General features: G+C 43.7%; 1 protein-coding gene across 2 annotated transcripts in view; it reads right to left on the bottom strand.

The window, feature by feature from the left end:
* CRYBG3 (crystallin beta-gamma domain containing 3) overlaps nucleotides 1–9,856 on the bottom strand; it is a 93,116-nt gene extending 83,260 nt beyond the window's left edge. For both annotated transcript variants that reach the window (XM_032180735.1, XM_032180745.1), the window contains exon 1: nucleotides 9,704–9,856. In XM_032180735.1, the coding sequence (XP_032036626.1) occupies nucleotides 9,704–9,828 (125 nt within the window). In that variant the 5' untranslated portion in view covers nucleotides 9,829–9,856. The remainder of the gene's footprint in view (nucleotides 1–9,703) is intronic.
* Between the last annotated feature and the right edge of the window lie 2,275 nt (nucleotides 9,857–12,131).

The following is a 12,131-nucleotide window of genomic DNA, read 5'->3' as shown; positions in this document are numbered from 1 at the left end:
TAGACAAGTATAAGCAGAAATACTCAGATCCGGTTTAGTTAATATACATGAGAGATTACAGCAAAGAAAGCACCAATTCAAGGGAGCAAATTTAATTTAATGGTTTGTGAGATCTTTTCCAACTGTCTCTAAAAACAGAACAGGACAATTATAAACAATTACATCTTCAAAAGGCCCTCTCAGCACCTCCACGCAGCACAAGAAGTCTGCTTCCTCCACCTTTGTTCTTTGTAACAATCCCTGGGAACTCGCAAATTAAAAGCCCACCCCCTCTTCCTCTATTAACCAACCCCACCCATATTATGCACACAGCAGATTGTGAATGTGTTGTGTTAGATAATAAACAAGCTACTGGCGCTATGCAAGTGCCATGAAGCACAAACGTGTGAGCTGAGATAAGACTGACCAAACGCAGTGCTTACCAAACTGAAGCTAACCATTGTGGCATTTTACAAGGCACCCGCTGCAGATTGCTGTTTGGGAATGGGGCAATTAATGGGCAGGCAGGCTCTTAAGAAAACAGGGATGGCTGGCTGAGGCTCAACTCAAGGGACATTGCAACACCACTTGCGGATGCCAACTATGCCTTGTCCTCCCACCTGGGAATACTCTGTACAAAGCAAGGTCGCTTCCAGCCTGGCAGATCCAGAATTGACTCCTTGTGCAGCCCAGATGTTACCGCAGAGGTGAGGGCTCTACCATTTTGCCACCTCTTTTCCTCATTCTCATCAGGAACAGATGACTCCCTGCAAAGTCAAACCCTCTTTGTTATCGCATTAAGCTAACATTGTTTATTTTTAACTGGGCTTCTCTTCAGATTAATGCAGAAACGGGGGCCATTTCATGGGTTGACTTGCAACAGAAAGAGAATAAGCAATGCCTAACCTGAAAGGTGCTGTGAAGTACCAAGTGTCCCAAAGCTCGTACATCTGACTTTTCTGACATAATGCTAATAAACTAAGCTTGACCTCTCTCTCCAGGTTTAATGACATCACTTGTGACATCTCTTTCGAGTGTTTTTGAAACGGTTTTCCTCAAGACAATGTGTCTTTGTTTTAGCATTGTTGACATAATTCACCCTCCAGTGCAGCCCTCACTGAGGCTAATGTCATTTTTGACTTAACTTTCTTGACAGTTTCTTCATTTCAGCATTTGGGGATCTGATTCCAGTTCCTGATCTCTGCCTTCTATTTCTCTTCAAAAAAACTAATGCTCCTCTCTGAGAAGTTGCACTACATTTGGTCTTGATGTTATCACTTCTTTCCAATTTTACTTACTGCCAAGACAATAACATATTTAGTGGTGACCTTCCAAAGGAAGTATGTCAAACCCTGAGGATCAGAGAGGTTGCTAAAGAGAATTTGATCACCTAATACCTTATGACACAGCTGTGGGAGAGACTCCCTGAAGAATGGGAATGAGAAGAAAACTGCGTCAAGCAATACTATCAAATGTAATTTTGCAAGACCAAAATTGTCATGAAGTTTCAGCAAATTTCAGGGATTCTCAAACCGCACGAACAGACCAGTAGTAGTTACAAACACATCTGCAAAGAGCCATAGGTTAGCTAGGATTGGTTTCTCCTCTGTGCCTGCTTCTAAGCAGCAATTAAAAAGAAGACAGCTAAAAATACAGATGTGTTGAGTAATGTTTTTCTACATCTACCGGTTGCCAGACTTGCCATACAGACCATTATGATCACCGAAACTGGCCTGCGTAATAATCTAGATCACAAAATTTCACCAAGGGAGACCTGCATTAAGCCTGTAGCAGCTGACTGAAAGATACAGAGTTTTGATTAAAAAGTGGCAAGTAACAGAAAATCTGTCTCATCTGTAAATAAGACTTTTCTGTGTTCACTATTGCTAAACTTACTGAGTCAATACGAAAAATCAGGTTTACTACTCAGAATATGTCAAGCTTTGTCTCTCATCTATGGGATCTACCGACGTCTACGTGGAGCAGATCACAAAGCCCTCTGGTTCAAACACCTTCTTCAAGTCACAGGCCTGTTGTGACAGGAAGCATTTAACTCTCATTTCCCCTGCAGTTATATACCTTGAGGCAGAGCCATGCCTCAAACTGTAATTCTGTCATTTGAAAACCTTCTCTTAGACGACCTAAACACTATTGAGCTACTTAATTTTACTCTGTGAGGCGGGTTTTCCACACATCAAATCGTTCTGGGGCTCTTCTCAGACGTTTCCAGTTTGTCAGTACCTTTCTCATAAAAAACCACAGATGCTTCAACCTGGCTCAGTACTCTAGTAACTAAAGCCTAGCCACAGATTACATGTACTTTGTTATTTATATAATTGAGCATTGCTTTTTCTCTCTGAGCCACCACTTTGCTTTGGCAGTTCATGTTCAGGTGACTGCCAAGCAAGGTTGTCATCTACATGGTGATTCCTCTATTTTTCACCCTATTCATCTGCAAACTTCATGAGCTACAATCTTCTCTTCTTTCAAATTACTTGTGGAGATACTAAAGTGACTCAAAACCACTTTGTTTTAAACTTCTTCACATACAAAAAACAGAAAATTATTTTATATCCCTCAGTTTGTCCCACTGCCATTCCACTTGCAAATATTTTAACTGGGGCATCAGCACCAAGAGAGATGCCTTAAAGAGTCTGAAGGTCCTATTTCAGCAGTTTGTCAACTAAAATTGTAATCTCATCAAAAAATCAAGTTTGAGAGTTCCCATCCTCCTGCAATGTTAGGATCAACATATTTATTAACTTCTCAGGTCACCTGAAAGCCTTGATAAATCAACTATTCAGTCCTTCCCCTTTAATCCAACCAAATACAATGGACTTAAAAGTGTTAATTGAAATGCCAACACCTTAACTCTAGATCCTAAAATCACACTTGTGAAGCCATTCATGCCCTGTGAAGCCCAGAGAACTGTCCAAACCTGATCTACAAAGAGAAGTTAGATTTTTTTTCAAGAGTCAAGCTTTTGGCATGTATATTGAATAACATCTGTTAAACGAATCAAAAGGAAAACATCATAGTACAGTCCAGTGGCAAGAAGATGCATCTTCAGCATCTGAGGGAAGCAGCGAAAATTCATAAAAACTGCCTTCTGCATCAAATGTCAGTCAAGACACAGCAGCATTTTTACAGAAAATAGAGATGCTAGCATTTAAACAGAAAATAGCAATGAGCAAAGAGCTACTCCTCCCTCCCCCCAGTGACAAATTTTGACCAACTTCTCAGGAAGATTCCCAATTCTAACACTGTTCACGGGAAACCAGCAGTGACAAAGTCTTCCCGTAATCTCTGACAAGGCTGTTAGGGCTTGTCCTGAAGAGAGGAGTGTTTGCACAGAAATTTGAATGGGAAGTTTCTGACTCCCACTTCTGTCCTTACATGTAGGCCACACACATAGGGAGGAACGGTAAAGACATCAAGTAAAACGGAAATTATAAAAACAAGTCAGTGAGTTTGAAAACAGAGGGCAAGCAAAACAACTATTTAAAACATATTAGAGAAGTGGGGGAAAGGGAGCAGAAAACAAAGAAAAGTAGGGATGAAGAAAACAGAGGCAAAAGTAGGATGAGACAGGAACTCAGGCAAGAGAAGTGTTACAATCAGCCAACTCATTTAAGTGTTGGAATAACATAAAATGTATTCTATTCAATTAAACAGCCCCACTTGAAAACTGGTTTGATTACAGGCAGCATTAAGAAGCAAGTTAAATTGTTTTAACTGAAACATTTTTTCCTCTCAGACCTGTTTATGCTGCTTGTTTACATACTGTTTTTTGCTCTGCTTGTATGGCAAAGCTAGGTCAACTTCATGCTCTGCATTAGCAGCACTGCTTCACATACACAATGTGAACTGCAGAGCGTATAAGTGTAAAACTGATTTTTTTAATCCTCTTTCAAAACACAAAGTTAAAAAAAAAAACAAACATGAAAAATAAACATGTTATAAAAGCACCAATATGCCACATTTTGCAAAGAAAAAATGTATTAAAAATACAAGAAACAAACCATGGCTTGCCATCAAACTTGTTCCTTTAAACCTAAAAGGCTAGAGCTCAGTGAAATCAGTATGATGGCCCATGATCGCCCTTGCTGAATAACTTAATCTGTTTTATACACAAGGGAATTCAACAGCCGTACAAAAGCTAGAGAAAATAAATACAAACGTTTCTGAGCAGAGTCTACTTCAATATTGAGCAGTAGGATTATACTAGATTACATCAAGGTTTTTGCTCTGGCATCTGTCAAGCATAGTAACAAACATTAATATAGGGTCTGTTCCATATTCGCTAGTCTGAGAGGTTAGGTAAAGTTTTCAGCATACGTATGAAATAAATGTGTTTCTGGCTGCTAACACATCAACTTGGTATAATATCAGAAGCAGATTTGTAAACTATTTACATTTAAGGTTAAAATTATTGAATTAATAGAGAATAGCTCATTATAAAACTGCTTTCAAAAGACACGTATTTGCAGGGTTGGGGAGCAACAATAATGCTTACAAATGACAACAAAATAGAAGACATTAAACCAATCCAGGAAAGCTTTAAAGCAGAAGTAGATATTTTCCTCCTGATAAACAGGGTTTAACATAATTTTTAATAGATGCCATTAAGAAAAAGCAACCAGGAAAAAATGAACAAACAAACAAACAAACAACAACAACAACAACAACAAAAAACGTGCAAAGGACACTGGTGTCACCAGCAAAAGCAGCGAGTTCTTCTAGTCAGGTCGGAGCAGAAAACTATTGGTAGAGGCACACGAAGCTACAAGTTCACCACAAGAAAATACTTTTCCAGTTCCTCTATTTCTTACAACCATGCACTGAGAAGTATCCTTCAGACACTTCCCATATTTCTCATATTCATCAAATTTCCCTCCCTCAAGCTGAAAGGCTTGCATCTCTTATTCAAACAAAACAAAACTGATGGCTAACTTTTTGGCACTTAATTGGTGATTAAAAAAAAAAAAAAAAAAAAAGGCTGTTGTCACTGGATTTGTTTTCTGCCTTTGCTCTTCATGTACTCCCAAGAAATACTTCCTTGCACGTTGTTCCCAGCCTTTGTCAATAGGCGAAGTGCAGGCCTGTGCAGCCTTCCTGGACTTGGCCCCTTGGGCCCCCAACCCATTTAAACAGATATACTGCCTTCTGTGACACATTTTAGCAATTTAAGAAACACTGGAACATTTGGGAAACAAAGACACCATTCAATAACACGGCAAGCCATGAAATTATATTGATACAATTAGTGACTGTATTTCATCTCACAAAACTGACTCGTGAAGTAAAATGACTACGGAAATTCACATTTCTGATCTGAAGAGTCTTCAAAAGTGTTACTGTAAGGTCAGTTAAAATTTTTAAAAATTATTTTAGAAATTAAAATACCAGGAAAATAGAAGTGTTAAAGCCTACAGTGTAGCAATGTAGTGCCATGCTACTGTCTAGAAGTGTAACAGTATACACTCGCTGAAGAATATGCAGTCCAAAAAAAACTCAGAAAATAGAAGCAGCAGTTTGATTTCCATCTTTGTAAGAAGTTTTAATAACCAGAAATATAATCCTCACAACAACATATTTCTGAATTCTGTTTTTTTCCTCACTTATGAGTCTTTTGTTCATCAGATGAGAAGACTGATAAGTTTTAACTGCTGCAAAACCATTCCTTAAAGCCAAGGAATCGCAGATATTTCTGAAATCCCCTTGTATTAATTCTAGCACTTATGACGGTTACTGGGAAGGAGAGAGTGCTGTTAACATTATTATTTTTTTAAGGTATTTTGTTTCTTTTAAGGAGTGCTACTGTTATAATTAATACTCCAGTAACATTTCCTTTAGGAAATGTCTCACAAGCACATGGCCGGCTGCTGGGCTTGCTCCTTGCGGGTCTCACTCCCATGAGACATTTAGGTTCACGCCTAATTCTAATCAAACAAGTAGTCCCACTATAATATACAGAATATTTCCTTACTTAATTATAGGCAACGGCTTTGGTAACCTGCTAAATAAGGGCCTTTGCAATTTTGAATTATAATTTTGAATTATCCTGCAATAAAAGTCACAACAGAAAAATCGAGGAAACAAACAGGAAAAAGCCCAACAAATTAACAAACAGAATTTTTTCATAATGCATCTTGCTTTGGTAAGTTTAATTTGAATTCTTCTAAATGACTGGAGTCTTCCCCTTGCTGGTTCTACAAACTGTTACCTCTGCTGCATTCTCACAAATGAGTTAGATTTAAAAGAAATAAAACTGAAATAATCTTCCTCTGCCTTCTGAACGGAAGTGTCTTTACTAGAATACAGACTTTTTTTTTCCCCCAGAAAACAATGGCTTTCTCCTAAGACACCAACTGTATGTGAATCAAAACCAGCCAGGAGGTAGCAAGTTCAGAAGAAATAAGTTCAAAATGCATTACTCCCCTTTCAATCCATTCCCAGTAGTTCCCAAATGCATTTTTTTACAGCTACAAAAATACATGTGCTTTATAAACAGGAACAATGACTGGCAAGCCCAGAGGAAGAAAGAGGCTCTCTAATCTCTCCTTAGGCAGTATAAACAAAGTTCTTCCACCTCTGAAAGCTCTTAGGAACTAATGGATGAACAGAACAATAATCTCAATTTAAAAACAAAACAAAACCTGTAAGACCAAATAAAGGGTTGCTCTTCCCTGTTTGATGTCTCTGGTACTCTTCAGTGATGCAGAAACAATATCTGGACAATTCCAACAAAGGCTCACTTGCACTGGTAGTTACTTGACCAAGCAATGACACTTGGAGGGAAAAAGATAAACCTGAAATGAACTTGCTAAACAATATAGAGAGGAACAAATTATATAAAGAAAGTTTAAAGAAGATTTTAGTGGTAGCTCTTGGTTAAAGTGATTGGCGAAGTGTCACACCCCCTTGGAGGCTTCTAAGGTGACCTAGAAGGTCACATTTACTTACAACAGGTCAATTGCTAAGGCATGAAAGTGGCATATCACTGAGCGAATACTCAATAGATTAGCTTATACTCTATAACTTATACTCTAAAAGCTGCGTCTTCATCTAGATAGACTAAAGAAATGTGAAAAATAATGATAAATAAATTAGACTGCCATCAGAATAATAAAAAAAAAAATCAATGGGATTTTTCCACTCTGGAGATTTAGACTGCCAGCAACAAATGATTAATTTTGTATATTGAAAATATTAAATAGCAGAGTAGAGCACAATGACTATGTTTGATGGAAGCTGATGATAAGGAACTGGGAAGAAAAACGCCAAAGACCTCATTCAAAGCCATGCCAGCATCACGACTCTGAAGAATGCACTTACAGAGGCAAGCAGTAGGTTAAAGATAACTCACATTCAGGTTGCATGTAAAAGCAGAGTGAGTCCCTAACAGCTGTGCTGTACCTCGTGCCACCACAAAACTTCCAGCTAGTCTGCACGGGTTATTTTCCACCAGCGAGCCTCCAGCAAGTCTCATGTTCATCAGAACTACAAATGGCTGTAAGGGCAAGTTATCAGCATACAGCTCTTTGCCACACAAGGTTCTCAGAAGAAAATCCTATGACACTGATTAACAAACAGTGCAATTCCCTTTCCCCTTCCTCTTATTTTAAGTTCAGGTGAGAGTGGGGTTATTTCTTTTTCTTTTTTTTTTTTTTTTTTAAAGCTAAATCTGAACACAATGCCTGGAGCATGAAATGGTGAGATCTCTGTACCACGGGCTGAAGGGGCAGCTGTGGGATGAGGGAATGCGAAACTGCCATCAGTAGCCTCCATCTAGCTGCTGCTGCCCAGTTTGCAGGTGCATATGGAAAATGACTTTTGGATACATGCAGGCTCACCTCCAGCCACTTCCAAAATTTAGGAGACTGTAGTAATCTCCGCAGGCTATATCAAGCATGATGCATGTCTCTGGGGGTCCATGTAGATAGCCTGTAGACATATGTGGCCCTGTACAACATACTGCTCCCTGTCCTGTGCTCTTTACTTGGTTGTTCTGCTTTTCTGAAACCCACTGCTAGGTAAAATACCTCGATGCAGAAGTTTCATGCCACACATTTCAGATCAGGTCCGGTCCCAGCATACACCATTCCGATCATTTCACCAGGAAATTAATAACCGAGTGTACACATTTCTCAAGAGATGTGTTCCCCAGGCTGCCTCCTGCCCTCTATGCTGAACAACAAACACACAAAGCCACCCTGGCTCCCCCTCCCCACCCGCATGCTTTGTTCAGCGATCCATTTTTCTGCACCGCAATGCTAAATCAACGCGCCGAGCAAACCTGGGGCGCTCGTTCCAGCCCGGCGCTGTTTAATGTATGCAATTACGCTAATCTATGGAGAAGGCTGTCAGTGGAAACCAAAGACGAGAGCGTCAGCATTCCAGGCGAACCTACCGCCCCGCAGCCGGCACAACAAAAAAGCTCTTTAACATGCCAAATTGGGCTCCTCTCAGCTGGAGGATTTCTGCTGGCTGCTTCCACTCCAGAGAGGAATTGAGGCGACCGCCCCGCAGCTAAACCCATGTGAGGAGGTCAAGCAGGAGGCCAGGAGGCCGAGCCTCCTCGCACCTTGGTGGACTGCCCCAGTAAAGGAAAGGCTCTTGACTGCAGGAAATGAAACTTGGATTGAGATGAAGATAACAGGCACCAGCCTGGAGTTGAGTGGAGCAGGTCTACCATGAGGACGATCTGCAGATAGCACACCTAGCTCTGAAACCACTCGGCCAGCGTCACCCTGCTCCCTAATGAGGTGACCGCTAGGCTTTTTTGTTTAACTTGGACCACAACTGTACGGAGCTGGCGAGGAGCAGCCAGATGTCACTTCTGCTGCTGCCTCTTCACGTCCCAAGCCAACTCCAAGCCTTTTCTTTCTGCTGCACCTTGATCACCCCTGCCAGGCGTGATGGTCGCGCTACTCTCACCATGGTGAAGGTGCTCTTGATTTGGCAGCTTTGCTCCTGAGTTTTTTTTCCCCAGGAAATAAAAAGCAACATGACAGCCCAGTGGATCCTTGCTCATATGCTGGTATGTCAAATGACTAGCAGTTGCGGTAAAATAAAGAATCCCAATGTTAAAATGGTCCTTATGGACCATTTATGAGACCTTTTAGGACGGCCAGTGTAAGACAACAACGTGCTCTGCAATTTTCTGCGATTGGTGAGAAAGACCTAGTGTGCTCAAGTAGTATACTTATTTGCCTGCCTGTTTAAGCACAAATGTAGGCAGTGTCAAGAATAATTCAAAAAGATTAAAACCAGCATGTTAAAAGCTAAAAAAACCTTAGTAGTATACCTGAGGAAATAAGGCCGGGCAGCTGACACCTCCTCACCACAAAACACACCCAATTAATTCAGACCAACAACAGGACTCCATAAGAAGCAAACTTTATCCGCGGGTCTCCCCTGCGTACGGGCAGAAACCAGCCGCCAGAAAAAGAAAGAAAAAGAAAAAAAGAAAAGCAAAAAGGAAGAGGAAGGACCGCACGAGTCGCTTGGGCACCTTCTCACCTCGCCCGCGCCCCCCGCGGACCGGCAGCCCCGCAGCCCCCCCACAGCCCGGGGCAGGTTCGCCGGGCGCTGGCAGCCGCCTTGCACCAGCCCGGGGGGACCCGGGGCGAGCCCCCTCCCCGCTTCTGGCTTTCCGCGGCAGGGCCGCAGCCGGGGGAGCGGGGCCCCGGGGCCGTGCCGTGCCGTGCCGTGCCCCTACCTGTGCGCTCCCGCCGGCCGGCCGGGCGCCGCCGCCTCCTGCCGCGGGGGGCTCCTGGCGAAGAAGCGGGAGAAGGCGCCGTGCCACGAGGGGCCGGCCCGCCGCCGGCTGCCCCCGCCGGACATCGCCGGGACGGGACCAGGACGGGGACGGGGACGGGACGGGAGGCGCCGCCACAGCCGCCCGGCAGCGAGTCCCGGCGCTGGCCGCTTCCCCCCGCCCCGCCGGGGGCGGCCCTGCCCGGCCCCGGGGCGGAGCCGCCGCGGTGCCTCCGCCCGGCAGCGGCCCCCGGCAGCGGGGACGCGGTGCGGGAGGCGCGGCCACCGGGCTCGGCGCCTTAATTGGGGAAAAGCAGCCCCGGGAGGAGCCACGGCCCGCTCGCCGTGCTGGGGGGGGCCCGGCCCCGCCCCGCCCCGAGGCGCGGCCATTTCGCTGCCTCGCCTCAGGGGAGCTGCGGCAGCCCCTGCTGGGGAAGGTGAGGGACCTGGGGGAACGGCGCTCTCCCGCCTTTCCAGGAGATTTTTTTTTTTTCCTAGAAAGGGATTTGTGTTTACTGACATGTTCGGTTGATGGCGAGACTTGGCGCTCTTAGGAGTCTTCTTCAAGCCGAATGATGATGTGATGGTTTTTATCCCTCTGAGGACTGGGCAGCCCCTGCCACTGCTCACCTCTTTTCTGAAAGATTTTTCTCCATTCATTCACCTCAGTCCACCCCCTCGCTACCCAAGGCTTCTGGGCCAGTTTTTTCCTCCACTTTCTTTTGCCACAGTACCAGCCTGCTGGGGCAGCAGCAGCTCAGGCTAGACATGAAGCTCGGGGTCCACCTGCAGAAGAGCAGCAATAAAACAGCCTGGAACTGACCTACTGGCTACTTTACAGTCTACTTTCCGCTGCTTCAGCTATGAGAAAGATCGTTGAAATAAACATATACATACAAATGCACAAACAGCTCCCCTTCATATTATCCAAGTCTCCCATGGCTTTGATCTGGATTTTAAAAACACAGACACAGGTGAATATTGAACAAATACTTAAGTTTTTACTGGTCAGCAAGTTGAGACTAGCTGGTTGTCTCACAGGTTTGAGAGGCAGCTTGTCTTCCCTGTGATAAAAGACTGTCACAAACCTCCCTGAGTGGACCAGCACTTACTACACAGCAAGATCCTGCCTGGCTTTCAGTGTCCAGACAAGGAGCAAACGCTTTTCTCAATGATCCAGGATGCCCCAGACCTAGCACAAATCTATGAAATGTTTCATGCCAGAAAAGTGCATATATAAATAAATAAAACACACACCGCCACATTTTAAAAGTACCTACACAGTTGCCCGTTCTTGAGAAAAAGACGATCAGGGCTACAGCCAGAAAATGTAACAGCAACCCCTACAGAACCTTAGAGAGATGTTCTCTCTAATATTCAAAATAAAAGTAATTAAGGCTCAAAAATCAAATTGGAAGACTGACAATTCATTAAAAGCAATTAAATGGAACTGCACGAACAGGCTGTGGTGATGCTTCGGCTGGCAGTGACTCTTTGTTACTTGTAATACTTTACCACATACATCTCACAGCCTCCCCACCTATTGCCCAAGTAAGATCTAATCCCTAAGCTGTAGCAAACCTGAATATAATAATTAGCACTCATAAAGCACCTGGTACCTCCAAATAATTTAAGCATCAATTGATCCTCATAACCACCTCTGGATGTAGTTAAGTATGGCACGGTAAGCTGTGCACGCAGACACAGGCAGCCAAAACATGCACCTGCTCCCCAGGGGCCACCTGGGGCAGCACGAGGCCCTGCCAGGGCCATGCCTGCCCAGGAGCAAAGCACCGAAGGCATCAGAAGTGCTCATCCCAAATAGCAGCATTTTTTGCTCCAATCTCTTTTTCCTTTCTGCTTTTCAATGAGATGAAGAAAAGGCAGAAACATTGCATGTGTGACAGCTCTGGCAGAGGCAAAGAAGTAAACTATAATCAAAGTAGTAAAATTATATTGATATAAAAAAAATAAATATGAACACAGCTCACATAAGATAACCCATTTCTTTTTGTGTCCCCTGCAGTAATTGAATACCCCGTGACTTCACAGCAAACAAATCTCCCACATTCAAAAGAGTGAGATAGGAGACACTGGCAGGTATGCCAAGGGGAACCTGGTTTCAGCCATTCACTCCTTCCACAAAGGAAGACAAGCCAAGGCAGCAGCACGCATTGCATGGCAGGTGGGCTCACCTTCAGCACCGCTGACCACACTCACAGCAGCACCCATACAGCAGCCACAGCAGAAGGGGAAGCGTGCTCCCTTCTGCCTCATAGCAGAAGAGCTCACATGCAGCCCCTGCAAGGTAAAGCTGCACTGCCCAGGGCAGAGGGAAGCCATTATAACACAGCTGAGGAGTGAAAGATTGGTGCAGGAGAGGAAAAAGT

This window comes from Aythya fuligula, chromosome 1 (assembly GCF_009819795.1).
Source record: "Aythya fuligula isolate bAytFul2 chromosome 1, bAytFul2.pri, whole genome shotgun sequence".
Lineage (NCBI taxonomy): Eukaryota > Metazoa > Chordata > Aves > Anseriformes > Anatidae > Aythya > Aythya fuligula.
This window is presented reverse-complemented; position numbering and strand designations above follow the sequence as displayed.